Source organism: Schistocerca americana, chromosome 5, assembly GCF_021461395.2.
Source record: "Schistocerca americana isolate TAMUIC-IGC-003095 chromosome 5, iqSchAmer2.1, whole genome shotgun sequence".
NCBI classification, from domain to species: domain Eukaryota; kingdom Metazoa; phylum Arthropoda; class Insecta; order Orthoptera; family Acrididae; genus Schistocerca; species Schistocerca americana.
The window spans coordinates 442,818,592-442,839,544 of record NC_060123.1 but is presented as its reverse complement, the minus strand read 5'-3'; the positions used below and the strand labels follow the sequence as shown (position 1 = coordinate 442,839,544).

The 20,953-nt window shown below is 45.3% G+C and overlaps 1 protein-coding gene across 2 annotated transcripts in view; it reads left to right on the top strand.

Annotated features, from left to right (window-relative positions):
* LOC124615370 (semaphorin-1A) overlaps positions 1-20,953 on the top strand; it is a 911,857-nt gene that overhangs the window by 148,535 nt on the left and 742,369 nt on the right. For both annotated transcript variants that reach the window (XM_047143193.1, XM_047143192.1), the window contains exon 2: positions 3,259-3,393. In XM_047143193.1, coding sequence (XP_046999149.1) covers positions 3,282-3,393 — 112 coding nt within the window. In that variant the 5' untranslated portion in view covers positions 3,259-3,281. The remainder of the gene's footprint in view (positions 1-3,258; positions 3,394-20,953) is intronic.

The following is a 20,953-nucleotide window of genomic DNA, read 5'->3' as shown; positions in this document are numbered from 1 at the left end:
GCGTATTTCTTTCAGTTAACTTCTGTACTATACTGTAGTAGCTCTTTGTATGCATGGTCCAAGTTTCACCGAGCTATGTTATTTGGCAGTGACACAGGATGTGAAAGTTACATTCATCGGTAAGTTTCGAACATCAGTATAAAATTTCCTCAGCAGTAGTAGTATGTTAATTTATTTGTTCTTGTTTATAAGGACCCGGTTTCTTTCAGTTTTCTGATATTATCGTTTACATACATTAAGTAGGCGGAAAAATACACCTTTGTGTCACATCTTGGTTTATTGAACTCTTTTTACCCTGCGCAACTGGGAGCATCAAACATAAAGTAAGTTTCATTACACAGCCTCTTACATTTTATTAATCGATATGGATATCCATATTTTACTGTAATCTCCCAATCGTGTAAAAGCCTCACCACTCATCAATCCTAAAATGAGCCCAACAGACCCTTTGTTTTTACGGTATTATATTCTCCGAAAGTTAGCTATCATACCTGGGAATATGTTAAGTTATAAACGCTTCTAGAAAAATAATTTTTTTGGTGGGAGGGAGAGATAATTCATGACTCCATAACCCCCCCCCAATCTCCCCCCCTCTCTCTCTCTCTCTCTCTCTCTCTCTCTCTCTCTCTCTCTCTCTCTCTCCTCCTCCTCGTCCTCCCCCCTCTCCCTCCTCAAACCTCCTCTCGTCCCTTTGGTTTTCAAATGGCTCTGAGCACTATGGGACTTAACATCTGAGGTCATCAGTCTCCTAGAACTTAGAACTACTTAAACTTAACTAACGTAAGGGCATCCCACACATCCATGCCCGAGGCAATATTCGAACCTGCCACCGTAGCGGTCGCGAGGTTCCAGACTGAAGTGCCTAGAACTGCGCGGGCACAACGGCCGGCCCTTTGGTTTTGGAACAGCGTCTGTTACGAGGCAGGACTTTTTTTTATCACTGACCTAAGCATTTCATTAATATTTAACAAGGGCGCTGATAACCATGAGGATGTGGGGAGAAGGTTTATGGAGTTCTGAATTCCCCCCCCCCCCCCCCAGCCCACCCCACCCCACCCCACCCCACCCCAAGAAAAAATTTATTGTTGTAGAAGCATTTATAATTTTAAGTATATTAATTTCCATGTGTTATAGCTAACTTTCGGAGAATATAGTATCATAAAAACTAGGAGTCTGTCCGGCTGATTTTTGGATAGATGAGGAAAGAGGTTCTTATATAAGTAGGAGATTACAGCAAAAGGTGGATATCCAAATCACTTAATAAACTGTGAGGAGTCAGTATAATGGAACTTACAGTATGCTGAATGCTCTGTGGAGGGCAACAGACAGATTCCGTATTTCTAGATTTCCGGAAAGGGTTCGACGCGGTGGTCCATTATAGACTGTCAAAAAACGTACGAACACACGGAATAGGTTCACAGATGTGTTTGGATGGTTCGAAGACTTCGTAAGCTATAGAACCCAGTATGTTGTCCTCGACGGCGAGTGTTCATTAGAGACAAGGTTATCTTCAGGAGTGCTCCAGGGAAGTGTGCTAGGTACGCTTTTATTCTCTATATACATAAATGATTTGGCGCACAAGATGGGCAGCCGGCTGCAGTTGTTTGCTGATGACGCTCTGGTGTACAGGAGGTGTATTGTAGGAGGATACAAGACGAATTAAACAAAATTTCTGGTTGGTGAGACGAATGATAGCTAGCTGTAAATGTAGAAATGAATATTAATGTGGATGAATAGGAAAAACAAATCTCTACTGTTCAGATACAGCATTAGTGGTGTTCTATTGTCAGAGTCAAGTCGTTTAAATATCTGGGCGTATCGTTACAAAGCTGTATGAAATGTAACGAGCATGTGAGAACAGTTTGTTTATTGAGAGAATTTTAAGAATGAGTGGTTCACCTGTAAAGAAGATCCCAAATAGGACGCTGGTACGACCTATTCTTGAGTACTGCTAGAGTGTTTGGGATCCATACCAGGTCGGGTTAAAGGAAGACATCGAAGCAGTTCAGATGCGGGCTGCTAGAATTGTTACTGGAGCTTCGAACAACGCGCAAGAGTTACGTAGATGCTTCGGGAACTCAAGTGGGTATCCCCGGAGGGAAGGCGGCATTCTTTTCGAGGGAAACTATTGATAAAATTTAGAGAACCGGGATTTGAAGTTGACTGTAGAACGATTCTGCTGCCTCCAACTGCGCGTAAGGGCGACGAAGATAAGATACGAGAAATTAGGGCTCATACAGAGACATACAGACAGTCGTTTTTCCATTGTTCTATTGGCTAGTGGAACAGGAAAGGAAATGACTAGTAGTGTGTAACATCATAGATTAAGGGTCGACCTGCGACAGCAATCGCACAACTTGCGTACGGGCGGCTAGACGCCGCCGCGAGCGCTAAGAGTGCATTGCGATCGCAGGCGCGCGTGTTGCGTGCGGGCCGCGAGGTGCCGCCAGGAGCGCAACCGTACACAAGTGCCTACGGAGTTCGGCCAGCTCTCATTTTGTTGGCATCTCATTTTTGCCTATTCTCTTATTTGCTTAGTTGCTTAGCTCTTATTCGTTTATGGCTCATGTTTTTGTGCTCTCTTTCAGCCATTCTGATTGTTTTGATTTACTCCCAATTGAGAAGTGCTCATTTTGGTATTTCACTTTTGCATATTTCTCATTTTGCTAATAATATGCTCCTTAGCTTTTTACAGTTGAATTGATTAACATAGTCTCATGTACTGTTTGTTCATTTCAGCCTGTTCATATTTTGATGGTCTTTAAATACTGTAATAATTATCGGAAGCATTTCTTCCCTTAAACTTGTGTAAAGTATTCTCGATGTAGGATTTGTTCTGTGACACAGGTGTAAGGTTTTGAATATAAATTATATACGAAACTGTGCTTTAAAAGGAATTTATTTTTTCAGTTTGTACTACATCAGACGACGATTTTGTGATATGAGGGAGAAATTTGAGGGGCGAACCCGTGGAAATAGTCTTAAGTGATCCCCTTTAAAAAATAAAAATTTGTGTGACACTGAAAGACGTGACACTGTAGGCACTATATATATATATATATATATATATATATATATATATATATATATATATATACGTCACGAGTGGTACGGAGCACCTCCTGCCACGCGCCTTAAGCTGGCTTGCGAAGTATCGATGTAGATGTAGACAGCAACATCATCCTTATTTGATGTTTGTTCTTCGTTTGAGTCGTGTGCTGTGCTTACAGGTGTGTGTGTGTTTGTGTGTGCCCGCAGCCCGTGGCTGGTGGCGATGTGAGATGCCTGGCGGACGGTGTCTCCTGGTGGCAGCCGCGCTCTGCCTCGCGACGCCCACCGCCAGCGCCACGCCCTGGCAGGAGAACGTCCGACCCAAGATGTACGTCCAGCTCGGTGAGTACCAACAGCTGGCGCCGACGCTACTGGCTAAGCGGTGGCATCGCTTCCAAATCGCAGTAGTTGAGAATTCGTAGTGTTGACAGTAACAACTTTATAGTGTCTGGCTGCAATTTCAGTCGCAACTAGTAGTAATGAGTAGCAACAGAAAGCAGCATTAAACATTATGTTACTTGCCACCTCCTGACCGATGTTCGTACTTCTACGAGGGTGATTCGAAAAATAACAGCAAACTATTTTCTTGTGAAGCGTGTCCTTATCTCTACAGATGCCATCAAGATCTCATTTTTCAACGTAACTACCCTTCCTTCCGATACACTCCTCACACCGTTGTACCAACTTTTCTATTCCATTCGAATGAAAGTTTTTTTTTAATTGCAGCCCCGTCAGCAACTGTGATAGACTAATATTTTGAGGAATCAGCCTCAGTTGCGCAAATTCTCTGGTCTTTACCAGGTTTCGGCTAAATTAATCTAGCTTTCTTCAGAAGCATAAAATTACTATAACGTCCTAGAGAAAGGCACAGTCCACATTAAAATTAAAACTTATAGTACCGTGGCACCATGTCGAACTAAAACTACTTAACTGAAGTCCAGCCCCGGCATGTCTTCACCACGCAGTCGGTTGGCCGCGGCAACTACGTTGGCACTGACCGTTGCACGCGGAATTCATGGTGCCACGGTACTATAGGTTTTAATTTTAATGTTTACTATAACATGCCAGAGTAAGGCACAGTAGTTTTATGCTTCTGAAGAAGGCTAGATTAATTTAGCCGAAACCTGGTAGAGACCAGAAAATTTGCGCAACTGAGTCTGATTCTTAAAAATATTATTTTAGATGGTGCTCGCAACCTAGACTGCACCGCTCCTTTAACCTCATCACACTTTAAAATCGTCGTCCTCTGAGAACGTCATCTTGCGTTCTCCAGTGAGCAATCTAGGCACACATCGTGCACATAAAAGACAGTACTTGAGAACCTCACTGATAATGGTATGAGCAGATACCACACCGATACTCAGTTCCCTGGCTAAAGCTTCTACGGTAATACGCCGCTTCTGACGAATCATGGCGTGTATCTCGTGAACTCGTGTGTCTTAAAGTGTTGCACTAAACTATTCGCGATGTGAGCTCTCAACTGCAAGATCTGGGATTCTCACAGTTTGACTCGCTCTGTCATCAAAGTCACAAGCAAGTGTTTATCAATAACTACTTGGCGGAAAATTTAGGCTTGTGGCGCGGCTTGGGCAAGGAGAGAATGAATTTTCACTATTCACTCACAGTGTATTTCACATTTATCAATCATCCCTTTCAACTCGCTTCATGACTTCAATGGCACATTTAAAAAATACTCCATTCGCACATATTACAGGCCTGAACATGTCACTTCTGTTGCACTGACACAGTTTACCTGGCCAGAAATGTCAGCAGATACACTTGCCACTGCCTGTTGGTTGCTACTTAGGATTAATCGCACTGTAACGTCTACGGTGATGGAGTGCGAAGTGATACAGTATGAGAATTTGTAAAATGCAATTGTAAACTGTGTCAAACCGCAATCAAAATCGGTTGCCGGAAAGCAGCGTTTATACAGGGTGTTTCAAAAATGACCGGTATATTTGAAACGGCAATAAAAACTAAACGAGCAGCGATAGAAATACACCGTTTGTTGCAATATGCTTGGGACAACAGTACATTTTCAGGCAGACAAACTTTCGAAATTACAGTAGTTACAATTGTCAACAACAGATGGCGCTGCGGTCTGGGAAACTCTATAGTACGATATTTTCCACATATCCACCATGCATAGCAATAATATGGCGTAGTCTCTGAATGAAATTACCCGAAACCTTTGACAACGTGTCTGGCGGAATGACTTCACGTGCAGATGAGATGTACTGCTTCAGCTGTTCAATTGTTTCTGGATTCTGGCGGTACACCTGGTCTTTCAAGTGTCCCCACAGAAAGAAGTCACAGGGGTTCATGTCTGGCGAATAGGGAGGCCAATCCACGCCGCCTCCTGTATGTTTCGGATAGCCCAAAGCAATCACACGATCATCGAAATATTCATTCAGGAAATTAAAGACGTCGGCCGTGCGATGTGGCCGGGCACCATCTTGCATAAACCACGAGGTGTTCGCAGTGTCGTCTAAGGCAGTTTGTACCGCCACAAATTCACGAAGGATGTCCAGATAGCGTGATGCAGTAATCGTTTCGGATCTGAAAAATGGGCCAATGATTCCTTTGGAAGAAATGGCGGCCCAGACCAGTACTTTTTGAGGATGCAGGGACGATGGGACTGCAACATGGGGCTTTTCGGTTCCCCATATGCGCCAGTTCTGTTTATTGACGAAGCCGTCCAGGTAAAAATAAGCTTCGTCAGTAAACCAAATGCTGCCCACATGCATATCGCCGTCATCAATCCTGTGCACTATATCGTTAGCGAATGTCTCTCGTGCAGCAATGGTAGCGGCGCTGAGGGGTTGCCGCGTTTGAATTTTGTATGGATAGAGGTGTAAACTCTGGCGCATGAGACGATACGTGGACGTTGGCGTCATTTGGACCGCAGCTGCAACACGGCGAACGGAAACCCGAGGCCGCTGTTGGATCACCTGCTGCACTAGCTGCGAGTTGCCCTCTGTGGTTGCCGTACGCGGTCGCCCTTCCTTTCCAGCACGTTCATCCGTCACGTTCCCAGTCCGTTGAAATTTTTCAAACAGATCCTTTATTGCACCGCTTTTCGGTCCTTTGGTTACATTAAACCTCCGTTGAAAAGTTCGTCTTGTTGCAACAACACTGTGTTCTAGGCGGTGGAATTCCAACACCAGAAAAATCCTCTGTTCTAAGGAATAAACCATGTTGTCTACAGCACACTTGCACGTTGTGAACAGCACACGCTTACAGCAGAAAGACGACGTACAGAATGGCGCACCCACAGACTGCGTTGTCTTCTATATCTTTGACATCACTTGCAGCGCCATCTGTTGTTGAAAATTGTAACTACTGTAATTTCGAAAGTTTGTCCGCCTGAAAATGTACTGTTGTCCCAAGCATATTGCAACAAACGGTGTATTTCTATCGCTGCTCGTTTAGTTTTTATTGCCGTTTCAAATATACCGGTCATTTTTGAAACACCCTGTAAAAATCATAGATACCAGAAAGTCACACTTTACCACATCCCTACAGCCAGCATCTTCGCATTTAACACGCCAACCATGAGACGGCTGCACTTTTCCACAAAATATTCGGTATTCGTTTCACGCCTGCGCACAATGCAGTTTCCTCTCACCTTGTCTATCGTGATGTGATGTACTACCCTTTATATACATACGTAAATAGAGATATTCCTTTTCGACTGCCTGAAATTCCATGCACCTATACATCTAACAAACTGATTGGGCCGCCAGTCTCTGTGAAACGTTAATCCCGTGAGACAAGTGTAACTTTCTAAACTCTGATCAGGCTCCTCTCACTGTCTCGAAGCCCCAAAATACATTCGTAGGATCGGAGTATTGCAGTACATCAACGTCGGAAGACTGACAACAATAAATAAAATAACAATAAATAAAATTAGACTGATTCTTCTCCCGTTCTCTGGTACACACCATTCAAAGATTACGACGGACAGGAAAAACAGCGATAACATAAAATACCTATAAACTCTTAAAGAGAAAAAACACTTCCTACTAAGGAGAGCATGCCAGCGTAAATTAATTGGAGCTCCATTATTTCTCTCAGGAAATTCCATACTTTTAGGTAGTTTGAAATTGCGGTATCGGCCGCCATCCGTCGCAAGTTAGGCCGCCACCACGGCACGAGGGCGCTGCCACGAACGATTACGCCGCTACCAATGAGATGAAAGCGTCCCCCCTCCGGAGCTCCAACGGCGGGTGGTGTTAAGTTCGTACATTCATGCACAGAGCCTTATTTTGTGTGTTTGCCAGTTGAATAACATTTACAGATTTTAAAGTGGCCAGGGCTAGACGTTTTCTGAATAGACATTCTGTTGATGAGTGACAGATGTATAAATCTTTTGTACCTGTATGTATTTCTGCTTTCAGTCTGCTGTTAGCAACTGAAGCTGCCAATATAGCAACAAAGTTACGTGTTTTTTTTTTTATATACATTAGATGTAGAATAAATTCATGTCTGAATTTTCTGTTCATGAACGACATCTGTTCCTTGCACCTGTATCCACTAAGAACCACCCAGCGTGCAAAGAAAGACATAACAGAAACGTAAGGCTTAACTTACCCTTAAAATCCCCGTCCCTTCTGGAAGCTACTAGCTGTAACTTACAAATCTGTGGTATCCAAAAGGTAAAGAAACTACAGCGAGTTGCCTTCAGCAGTTTGCTTTCAATTGCGAACACTGCGTCTCTCCGCTCCCCGAGGCAGGGACTCCCGACGTCTCCATTCGTGTTGATTACTCGTTATCGCCCCTCGCAGCGCTCCTCACTCGCTTTTCACGCTTGCGGCCGACACATTTTCGCTTTTTGATTGGTTGTCACCAAAATGCATAAATCCGAGCTCCTGCTGATGTGTCAGCTCCCTTCCCGCCTCCCACTGCCGAGGTGAATTTACGATACTGCTGTATTCCTGAAATCACATACACTACTTTACAAAATGAAAGCAACACTTCGCAGCTGAAAACCTACATCCCCACAGCCTCAAGAGTTCCTGCAGCAGCTACAGTTCCATAACTACACCAGATACCGCGTAAGCCTTTTCGCCGCCGACAGGTTGACTTTGCTGTGTCCGGCGGTTCGTTGACTACTGTATCTGAGCGCGTGGGTGAGCCCGCCTTCTGGCTTCACAATGGCGCTGTACAGTACACGCAGGCCAGGCCACACTCTTCTCCGGGGACCATTAGCCAGATCATGATATTTTCCCTGCGGCCGGCATCCACAGCTGGTTTCCCCCGTTGACGTTAACCTAAGAAAGACAGGTACGTAGTTAAACATTGCGGTTAAGTTCCCCTTAAACCTGCCATTACAGCCACTGTCACAGCGGGCATCTCGTGCCGTGACCACAGTACATCGTAGTGATGCACTCATGTGCGTTTTCCCCCCCCCCCCCCTCATTCCACTTCTGTAAACTTTGGTTGAAACAGGAAGAGCAATCTTATCTCTATGAAGCCTAACAAAGAAATATTTTTGTTACGTGATTTTAAATGTGTAACAGTAGCATACAGATCGCGAGGGCGTGCTGAAAAGTAATGCCTACATCTTTGTTCTTGATATTTACGTATTTGCAGCCCTCTGTCGCTAGAGGGCTCTGAATTGTAGCGTGTATAATGGCGGTGTGTAATGTAACTATGCCGGCGCGTGAGAAACAGCGTGCTGTAATCGGGTTCCGAATTCGAAAAGTTCCTCCACGCTTGGGGCACTCTCTCCCTCAACATGGCAATGCCAGACCACACACGATCGGTGTGACATCTGCAACTATCCGACGACTTGGCTCCACTGTCATAGATCATCATCCACACAGTCCCGGCATTGCACCATCCGATTTTCATCTGTTTCCAAAACTTAGTTAACATTTTTTTCGGACTTTAGTTTGACAGCACATTGTGTTCCGCGAACCACTCTTTCACACTTGTAGCATTGGGACTTGGTGCGTTATGTTGCTGAAAAATCCCATTGCTGCCCGGAAACATGATCATCATCTTCGTGGTCTGCAATCAGTGTACGATGCTCCTTGGCAGTCATGGTGCCTTGCACGAACTGCGCTGGACCCATCGAATGCTCCCCCAGAGCATTGTGGAGCCGCCGCCAGCTTGTCTCCGTCCCACAGTACAGGTGACAAAGAGATGCTCCTCTGGAATACGACAGATTCGCGCCCTCCCATCAGCATGATGAAGGTTTCGGGATTCATCAGTCCATGCAACTGTCTGCCAGTGCCTCAACGTCTAGTACCGATGGTCACGTGCCCATTTCAGACGTCGTTTTCTACGAGGTGTAATCAAGTTCTAAGCCTCCGATTTTTTTTCTAATTAACTACTCACCCGAAATCGATGAAACTGGCGTTACTTCTCGACGTAATCGCCCTGCAGACGTACACATTTTTCACAACGCTGACGCCAGGATTCCATGGCAGCGGCGAAGGCTTCTTTAGGAGTCTGTTTTGACCACTGGAAAATCGCTGAGGCATTAGCAGCACGGCTGGTGAATGTGCGGCCACGGAGAGTGTCTTTCATTGTTAGAAAAAGCCAAAAGTCACTAGGAGCCAGGTCAGGTGAGTAGGGAGCATGAGGAATCACTTCAAAGTTGTTATCACGAAGAAACTGTTGCGTAACGTTAGCTCTATGTGCGGGTGCGTTGTCTTGGTGAAACAGCACACGCGCAGCCCTTCCCGGACGTTTTTGTTGCAGTACAAGAAGGAATTTGTTCTTCAAAACATTTTCGTAGGATGCACCTGCTACCGTAGTGCCCTTTGGAACGCAATGGGTAAGGATTACGCCCTCGCTGTCCCAGAACATGGACACCATCATTTTTTCAGCACTGGCGGTTACCCGAAATTTTTTTGGTGGCGGTGAATCTGTGTGCTTCCATTGAGCTGACTCTTTTCGTCGGTTGTGACAATGGATGAGACGTGGATGCCATTTTTCAATCCAGAAACAAAGCGCCAAAGTCCCATTCATGCTCTCGTTGCGCGTCAACATTGCTTGGCAACATGTCACACGGGCAGCCATGTGGTCATCTGTCAGCATTCGTGGCACCCACCTGGATGACACTTTTCGCATTTTCAGGTCGTCATGCAGGATTGTGTACACAGAACCGACAGACATGCCAATTCTGGAGGCGATCTGTTCAACAGTCATTCGGCGATCCCCCAAAACAGTTCTCTCCACTTTCTCGATCATGTCGTCAGACCGGCTTGTGCGAGCCCGAGGTTGTTTCGGTTTGTTGTCACACGATGTTCTGCCTTCATTAAACTGTCGCACCCACGAACGCACTTTCGACACATCCATAACTCCATCACCACATGTCTCCTTCAACTGTCGGTGAATTTCAATTGGTTTCACACCACGCAAATTCAGAAAACGAATGATTGCACGATGTTCAAGTAAGGAAAACGTCGCCATTTTAAGTATTTGAAACAGTTCTCATTCTCGCCGCTGGCGGTAAAATTCCATCTGCCGTACGGTGCTGCCATCTCTGGGACGTATTGACAATGAACGCGGCCTCATTTTAAAACAATGCGCATGTTTATATCTCTTTCCAGTCCGGAGAAAAAAAATCGGAGGCCTTAGAACTTGAATGCGCGTCGTATATCGTGGTGTTAACATTGGCACACGCATGGGTCGTCGGCTGCGGAGGCCCATCGTTAGGAATGCTCGGTGCACTGTGTGTTCACACACACTTGTTCTCTGCCCAGCATTAAATTCTGATGTTAGTTCCGTTACAGTTCTCCGCCTGTTCTATTTTGCCAATGTGTACAGTCCACGACGTCCGACATCTGTTATGAGTGGTGGCCACCCGACGTCTCGACGTAGTTTCACCTTGGTTTCACCACGTGTTGAAGACACTCCTCGAACACTTGTGCCGAGCCCCTGAACCATCACGATCTGCGCTTGGCCAAACTCAGGTAGATCGGGCGCCTTCCCCTTTCTACACGCGGACAGCATGCTCACTGATACTACATGCACCGTGCGTGTGTCATTCCTCGCTGTATGACGCTGCTATCGGCTGGTCGAGTTAACGGTAGCAGGTCGTTGGTCACAGTGTTCTCGCTGATCACTGTACGTTATTTCAGAGAATTGGTGAATGCAACATCTAGAATATGGATATTATAATGCACACACTGGTATTACACACTATACATTACCTATATTCGACTGAAAACCGCAAATGGGATGCAAATGCAGTTGAGTTAATGGAAACTTCGACTAGTATGTATGAGATCGTTGTAGAGCATTGTTTAATATGCCTCTACCAGCATTTCGTTGTTCAAGCCATGGACGAGTCCTGAATCTACTTTGCGATTTTCTCCGCTGTTCTTCGACAATTGCTAACAGAGTTTACGCACGTGCGTTTTCGTAAAGAAACTCTGTGGCTTGCGAGCCCAATAAAGCCGACAGCTGTCCCTGGAGAGCGCTAATCAAGTTAACCAGCTCGTCACTTGTGCCGACTGCACTGTCTCGTGTGGCGTTGGATTTCGGTCCACGTCAACGTTAGCTTCCTCGTCCCGTGAGGACGGCCTCAAGCAAGCCGAAACTTGCCTCCATCTATAATGGCCTCGTCATCGACAAGACGTTTAACTCTTATTTTTATTGCTGCGATGAAGTCCAGCTGTATACTTAAAAGACTGAAATGTGGAAGCATATTAGTGCTTTGCTCACACCAATTTTTTACTCATACGTAATTTATTTACTTGGGAGAAAATAAACTTAGCGTCCCTATTGAACCTTTAAAGTGAATCATTCAGGAGAACGCGGGACTGCTTCCTTGTACGACACAACTGCAGATTCCGTGTCCAGCTGAAGCAGTGCTGTGTGGCTATCGACGAGCCGTCGTTAGGATGAAACAAAGAACTTGGTGTGGCGCTGGTCCACGCAGCTGTCGCCTTGTCCGTTCTGTTAGCCACGGCATGACGTCATGCTGCCCCCATGGCCTTTGCTGGACGCGAGGAACCTCTCGCAGGCCGTTCTCCGTTATCTTACAGACGTGACGTGCTCATCTTTAAAGAGGGTATCCAAAGCAATTGCTATCAAAATTACACAAACTTGCAGCTGCCTGGAAGTACTACACAGTCAGAAGATTGATTTGATGCTCTCCGCACTAGAGTATCCTGTGTTAAGTCTCTTCATATCAACGTATCTTCTGCGCTACGTGACATGTATTCGCAGTTGCGAATATGGACTACCATCAGCTGTATAATGGAATGACGACAATGAAAATCGTGTCGGACAGGGACTCGATCCCAGATTTCGAGGTTATCGCGAATGGTTGCCCTACCATTAGGCCATCCGTCAGAAGCACGATGCACTGTTCCTTAGGACATGTGTGCCAGTAAGAAATATATGTATGTAATGAATTCGCAGTTGCGAATATGAACTGGACAACATCATTGTTCGGAGACGAATGATCTAGTCATTAGCACGTTTCTTGCATAAAAGGAATGCAAGATACATTAACAAGATCTGCCTTTAATCTCATGCTGATTGCTATGAGCAAAGACAAATTGACTGAACGCAATATCCATTCAGTTTATTCGTCTCTCCACAATGATGTGTCGACTTCTCTGGATCGTGTCGATAACAAATTATGCAACAGCTAAAACTCATGTAGTTACCCACACTGGAAGTACGTAAACTTAAAATAATTACAATAGTTCTAAACAGATACCACATTTAATTACTGGAAGCGAGCAAAGTATGTAATTTCAGCGCAAGCTACACAGCATATCTGTTGCTACGACAGACAACCGGAGAAAGACAAAGTAAGTGTGTCGGAGCTGGCGCTGTTACACGAAAAAAAGAGAAAATTTTTCCCTGCTCTGTTCTATTTCAGCGAAAGAGAATACAATTATTACTTCTGGCAGAGACTATTACAGAAGAAACTTAAGTACAGGATAATGGCTTTTTAGTCTATCGCTTCTTTTAGTCCAGTTGAGCTACAAAACTCTGGTTTGCCCAGTCTGATTCTCCATCCCTTCGTTAGTTAAACAATTTATCCACCTAATCTTCAGCATTCGTGTGTTACGGTTCAAATGCTCGTCAAATAAACAGATTATATTCACGTATGTGTTCGTTTGAGTTACTGAATATGGACCCTTGTCGTATGTTGAGTATCTGAAATGCAATAAATAATAATCAAACTATATTTTAATCGAAACACGCGCATAGTATAGACATAGCAGGCACACGGTCACAGTTCTTAACCTTCCCCCGTTTACCTATACGTGAACTCTACTGTCCAATTAAATAATTCTGATTATCTTGAATGAAATTTGCAGTCGATAATTAGGTCGGAGAGAGGGGTAGAAGCAGCAGCGTACGTCTACCACCATCAGTTGATTTTGGTCTCAATGGACATAATCAAGTGGTCAGTATGTACACATCTATGTAAATAAAAAAAAAATCAGTTGCGGCATGTATGAAAGATCACCTGAGAACAGCTTGACCGATTTGGTTAATTTTTTGTGTTCGTAATTGTAGATGGTAGTTGTATTTTTGGTATGAAAAAAATGCTTAGTCTGACGGTTCTGCTGTCACACATTTATACAACAAAAAAATTGATTTGAGTTATTTATACAATACAGAAATAGATAAGTAATGTATAAAGGGGAAATGTTGTTACAGAAAATCTCGAAACGTTCTTCGCTGATTTACTGCAAATTTTTACACTACACTCTAATAAACGTCCGGGCGGACATAAGCTATATATTTTTGTAATATGTAACATATTAATGGGAAGCGTAGTTTCCACAAATTTAGAAAAGTTATTGACCGATGTACTTCAAATGCTTACACGATACTATAACGAACATGGGGACGAACATAGGTTATTCATTTTTGTAATATATTACGTATCTAAATATATGTGTAATATATAAAGGGGAAACGTTACTATCAAAACTCTCGAAAAGATATTGACGAAATTATTTGAGATTTTTCCTGGATACTCTACTGAAAATTCAGAAAGAAATGGACATGGAGAGGGAGGAGAAGGTTTTACACAGAGGGATGAGGGCAGGAGGAGATGTACAGAGAGAGAAGGGGGATGAGAAAATGGGGGGAGGGAGGGAGACCAAGGAAGTTAGGATGTGTGTGCAATTCCTATACATATTCAGCAATTGAGAAACATTGCCGGGTACGCTACTGACTTACAAAAATACGCGTAAAATCCAAATTACAGCACCGTTTGTACAGAAATTGATGTTCTGAAAATCAGCAGACAGAGCATTTCCGTATTCAGTAATTCACACACAGACTGGTTGGCAAGCAACGTTCATTCATGACCTGATTGCTTTCTCGAAAACAAAACCTGTTCACTGAGGACACGGTGATGACGGAAGTTGTTGCCGTTGAGTGACTGCAGGAGCGTACCACACGACTCGGACAAAATTTCGAATGGCAGCTTGCTAAATGTACAAATGCAGATGAGCAGGAAAAAACAATCCTATAGTGTTCAATTGCAGCATTGGTTGTGTGCTGCTTGCAGGGACGTTTCTACCATTATGCAAGATCAGGCGGCCGCCAAGGCGGCAAAATTTTAGGGGCGACAAAGGGCAGAAAAAATTAATCTCAGATCTAACAGTGAGCGCGGCCGCGGTGGTCCTAGGCGCTTCAGTCTGGAACCGCGGGACCGCTACGGTCGCAGGTTCGAATCATGCCTAGGGCATGGATGTGCGTGATGTCCTTAGGTTAGTTAGGTTTAAGTAGTTCTAAGTTCTAGGGGACTGATGACCTCCGATGTTAAGTCCCATAGTGCTCAGAACCATTTGAACCATTTTTTTCTAACAGCGAGAAATAGAGCGAATGAGGAGAAAAAATAAAAAGAGGAAAAATTGAAACGCCGAACTGTTTTTGAAAGCATAAGGAACAGTTACATAATGAGTGTTTACTTGCTTTGACACGGAAGCAAATACATTGCCTCTACATACCTCAAAACTAAAGCAGCCGCTACTGAGTACCATGTAGAAATGACTTACACCGCTACGCCACTGGCTAATAAAAATTACAGAGCTCTGAACAGAAAATGCGAACAAGCCGACAGTAGTGTTTATTTAATCGCAAGAAAGTGGATGACGAAAAAGATTATATTTATTCCTCATTCTAAAAATATGACTGTTAAAACAGAAACGAAATGCCACCACATTATCCAGACAACGTAGCTTGACGCTTGGCTTGTCTCCCGTCAGTGTAGAACTCAAGGAAAGATTCATTCGCACCAGGAAATAGTTCCATACTGTTATTAATCCATTTTCTTGTAATCAAATAAAATAAGTAATTGATGCCAAATTTGGTTGCACTGGTATGTTCAGTTGAGATCTAGTTTAAAATGTTCTCCTCATTGTTCCTGTTTCAATTATTTTGGGAAATTTGAAAAACTGAGGACAAAAAATAAGAAATTGAGGGCATTTGTTGTCCTCAGTCAGTTTTAAAGAAATCAAGGATAAAGCAGAGAAAATGAGGACTGTACCCAGACATTGAAGACGTCTGGTCACCTTAGTTTAATGATTACAAGGGTAACAGGAGATTTTCAATGTTGTGCTGTTGGATGTTAATGGTTACGGTGGGGGTGGGTAACAATAGGGAGATCGACGGTAGTAAAAGAAGGGGGGGTGGGCGCCATTTTTCAGTTCTCGCCTAGGGCGGTACACTTAGCAACGGTCCTGGCTGCTTCAAACAATCGTGTCGCTTAAATAAATAACTAGGCATAACGTTGCAAAGCGGTTCGAAATGGCGCAGTATTTTCAGAATGTACGAGGACTGTTGGCATGTATCTGAATGCACCAAAAACGTTGTATGTAGTTCTCAGTGAGATCTTCCACCAGGATATGCGAAAAGATCTTTATCGTATGGTACCCCCACAGGAGACAGTCTTCCATTGCGAGGAACTCTGGGAAAATTGTTGCCTCTCGGTGCGACGTCTCCGTTATTTCGGCTGCGCTAACGCCGAGATTACTATTATAACACGGCCGGGCCTTATGCAGGGGCTTCCCGGGAGGCCGTGTAGCGGCGCTAGGCGCACGTGCGAGGTATATTGCAGTCCCAGGGGGGCAGCCCCGCCGACGCAGGCGTCGACGCCGCCTCAGACTAATAACGCCGGCCGCGGCCGGGCCAGCGCTGCGGGCCAACTTTCGCAATATGCCGGACCCCCGTCATTAACCGCTCACACACGCGGCGCGCTTTTTTTTGCGGCCACTCGTTTCTTACCGGGATTATTGGAATTTTCCGCGGTTTTTCGCCGCAGTCTCTTAATAACACATTCCGTCCCAGCCAGAGTAGCCGCTGTTCCGGTTGACCGCCGACCCCCCTCAGCCTCCACCCCCCCCCCCCCTCCCACACCCCTCTGCTCTCAACCTCGTACGCTCTCCATATGAATTTTTATAACTTATTACTGTAAATGGAAGCGGGCAGAATGACGTGGTCACTCGCAGAAGCCATCTGTTTGTACCACCCACGAGGCTAGAGTGCTTTCCGTTTACCGTGACACACACACACACACACACACACACACACACACACACACACACACACATTTTTCCTGTGATACCAAGCTCTTAATAAGGTCCCAATTTTTTAGCTGTAACTCCATATTACGTGCCCAACTACGTATTAGTTAGGTCCGAACTTGCGTTTCTATCACGACTGCGAGATTAATTTTTTGCAGGCAGAGTATTTTTTCCTCAGTGATAAATATTCCAATTTTTCCACGTCTGCGTGTATTAGTCAGTGGCATATGTTTCGTTAGGGATTATTATTATTATTATTATTAGAGGTGAGTGAAGAAATGAAACTTAGAGAAGTGAGAAAGCTTTGTATAAAGGATGGTGCGCACTGCGGCGTTGCGAAGCGCAGCATGAACACTGAGCAGTGCTTTTGCCTTGCCCCGCGGTGAAAAGAACAGCAAGTCAGAGGGCGCATTGCAGCTTCCTACCACACTAATTCAACAATGCTAAGTAATGACTCGTGGATCTGATCCTAAATAATAGGCGTATCTCGCCTTAGGTTCCAATTTACCCTCACATAACGGCTGCGTCATATTATTTTTGTGGTAAGTTCTGTGGGACCGACTGCTAAGGTCATCGCTCCTTAGACTTACACACTACTTAATCTAACTTACGCGAAGGACAAAACACACACACACACACACACACACACACACACACATGCCCGAGGGACGACTCGAACCTCCAACGGAGGGAGCCGCGCGAACTGTGGCAAGGCGCCTGCGACCGCATGGCATCATTATTATGAGGGGCGATCGAAAAGTTTCAGTTTGAGGGCTTCGCTGCAGCGTAAATGCAACTAGCGCGATTCCGATGATGGTCTTTAAGGACCGACATGTAGACAAGGGATCATATGGCATTCGTGACTTCCGACGTGCGTGCGCTAAACGCGGAAATGTGAACTATGGCGACGTTCTTGCCAAACGCGTCCAAATGGGACTATTGTGCTGTTATCCTCTTCTCAGCTGCCGGAACACAAACACCAGTAGACCTTTATCGGAGAATGAATAATTTATATGGGGAAGCATATCTGTCGATAACCACCGTTGTGGAATCGTGCGAAAAGCTCCATGCTGGCCGCGACTCGACACAGGAAAAAATGGTTCAGATGGCTCTGAGCACTATGGGACTTAACATCTGAGGTCATAATTCACCTAGAACTCAGAACTACTTAAACCTAACTAACCTAGGGACATCACACACATCCGTGCCCGAGGCAGGATTCGAACCTGAATTTCAGTTATTTGAATAAAGTGAGTCGTTCAGTTTAGAAATAAAACTGTTTTACGATGTGCTCATGTAGGCTTCGTTCACTAAATACATATAGTTTATTACTCTCCTTCTGTCATCTGCTGTAGATATTTAGCCAGACTTCGCCCTGTAGTGTTAATCCGAGATTTATGTCACCGTATGCAGCGACTTACTGTACAAATATTAACGTGGAGAGCTGCACTAAAACAGTATTTGCACTGAACCCAACAACGTGGAAGCAAGGTGGCCTGCTTAGAACTGTGATAATTATTGCCTCACGGTTGACCAGTAGATCTAAATTATTACACAAACATGCACGCAGGTGAAGCAAACTTGGGGCATTTTGCTCGTGACTTAATGGATAATGCAGTGAAAAGGGCCAAAGCTCCTGTCCCTATCACACTGGTTGCGCCGCGACAAAAATGTGCTATCCGAACACAATATTATTGGACTTGGCCTCCTGGAGGCGTTATTGGAAACATACGTGGTGAAGTTACAGTAAACATGTACAACGATGACTAAGGAAAACGCATCGCAGAGTGCATTCAGGATAGTCGTGCGTGTACTACCAAGTGGTTCAACGTGTCATCGTGAAATATCGCGATAAAAACTCATTATATCCCGACCTAAGCTTTCTTATCCCCAGGTGCAATAATATTGTGGTCGAAAGACAGACAGAACGCCGCTCTGCGGCGCGGCACGTGGCCTGGAATCTCGGCGGCCAGGGCGCTTCGCAGAACTTCTCGTTATTGCGTCGTGTGAGTCACGCAGAAGGCGGCCGCCGGCCTGCAGTCTTAGCCAGCGCCGAGTTGTCTGGCAATACGGATTCGTCTCGAGGCCGGCAGCTGTGCTTATTTGCTGGCTCATTTTACTGCTGTGTTCTCACGCCACCACTCCAGTCGCACTACACATGCAGGTTGCTGTTGAGATTTCGGCCCCTTCCAGTGTACCAGTGCCCACGAGAAATACGGGCCCCGCAACGAACTAGTGACGTCACCCATTGCGAACGCTCGGTTCCGTGCAGGGCCCACGGGAAATCAATATGTAGTTCTGAAGGTATCTACTAAAGGTCTTAACTCTGTCGTGTACCATCGAGAGCTCGTATGAGTTTGAATGCGCAGGCATTTGAAATAGTTATTGGGTCCCCGCCGGAGACGGCTGCTGGCAGTCGTAAGACGCGGAGTGTCACATACTGTGACGTCCGCTCCACGGGCTGCCTTTCTCGTGGTCGTGGGCCTCTCAGTGTACCATCTGATGCAGCAACAGCATCGCTGCGGCCAGCCGCTCGTGCGTGTCCTCCCCCCCCCCCCCCCCCCCCTTACCACTACAAGCCGTGGACATCCGCTACAACCTAAGCTGCCGAACAGGCAGCGTTCTGTCTGGCAAGAGTTACATAGGTTATTCCGCAATATTAGGTAGGGAAATTGTTGCTACTATTCATGAATTGAGCGTAAGATACAGCAGCACTTCTTGAAGGCAAGTCCACTGAGTTTTTAGGAAGTGTCAAAGAAGTATCGCTGGCTTCCGACGAGTAAAATAGATATGAACCACTTCTCGCGTCGGTGGCGGTTCGAGTTCTTGAACTGGAGGGAAGCCTCAGATTGCGTAATCCTTAACATATTACGCAATAAAGAGTATCTTGGTTGCGAAATTGTTTGACATAAATGACACGTTTCACCTATTTTGGTGCTTCATCAGACTGTCTATAAAACAAGGAAACAATCATTTACAAACAAATAGAGGGAGGGGCACGGTCCTGTCCTGCACGACTACGCAGATAAACTGAACTATAAGTAATACAGGGTGGGGCAAATAAAATTGGCCTGGAGAGCAACGTTCAATGGTACAAAGAAACACAGCAGAGGAAAGGAAATACAGTGTTAACCTGACTATAGAAGATGTTAAAAGCGACCACTATTCATCTCTTGGCGCTGTTAGGCCTGGTCAGTAACTTGCTGTAGGCAGATCGAAGCTAATCCGCTGGAATTGCTACAGTCTCAGCCGAACTTTTCTGCTGGACTCCTTGAAGACTATGAGGATTATTGGATCCGCCTTAGACTTGAGCTCTCCAAAATGGCTGTGAGCACTATGGGACTGAACATCTGAGGTCATCAGTCCCCTAGAACTTAGAACTACTTAAACCTAACTAACCTAAGGACATCACACACATCCACACCCGAGGCAAGATTCGAACCTGCGACCGTAGCGGTCGCGCGGTTCCAGACTGAAGCGCCTAGAACCGCTCGGCTACTGCGGCCGGCCTTGAGCTCTCCGCATAGAGCAATCGCACACTGGCAAATCAGGTGACGTGGGTGGCCAGCTAGGGTCACGACCATAGTGACCTCTTGTAACAATTCTTCAGGCTTGAAGATTGTGTAAATGTGCTCCAAGTTTCGGCCAATTGTATGGGCAGTTGCTCCATCGTGACAGAAGTAACTGTTGGTCTTTGCCTCCTCCGTTAATGGCTCTGAGCACTATGGGACTTAACAGCTGTGGTCATCAGTCCCCTAGAACTTAGAACTACTTAAACCTAACTAACCTAAGGACATCACACACATCCATGCCCGAGGCAGGATTCGAACCTGCGACCGTAGCAGTCGCGCGGTTCCGGACTGCGCGCCTAGAACCGCGAGACCACCGCGGCCGGCCCTCCGTTAATACTGCCACTATTGTTTTCAAAATGTTGGGACTGTAAGGCGCCGAAATTAGCGTCCAATGAAAGAAGATGGTTGTAATGCGGCGTGGAGACACTGCACGCCAAGCCCCAACCTTCTGATCATGCAATGGTGGTTCGTGGAAGTTATGCAGATTCTCCGGTGCCCAGAACCTGTGATTCAGTGAGTTGATGTAACCACTCAGGTGACTTCAGGCTTCAACAGGCATACAAAATTGAAGGCGCTGAGGAACACCTGCTGGTTTGAATGCATGAACAACAAACACTCCGTCGGGAACCACGTGCAGGTCGAGGTGGAATATGCATCCGCATGATCAACGTGATATGCCGACCTCTTGCAACATGCTTAGGTTTGAGTTGGTAGGACTCTAAAGCATTTTCTGGTGAACTGCAGCCACATTCTCTGGTGTGCGGACACGTTTCGGAATGTTTTTTGACTTGTTCAAAACAGATT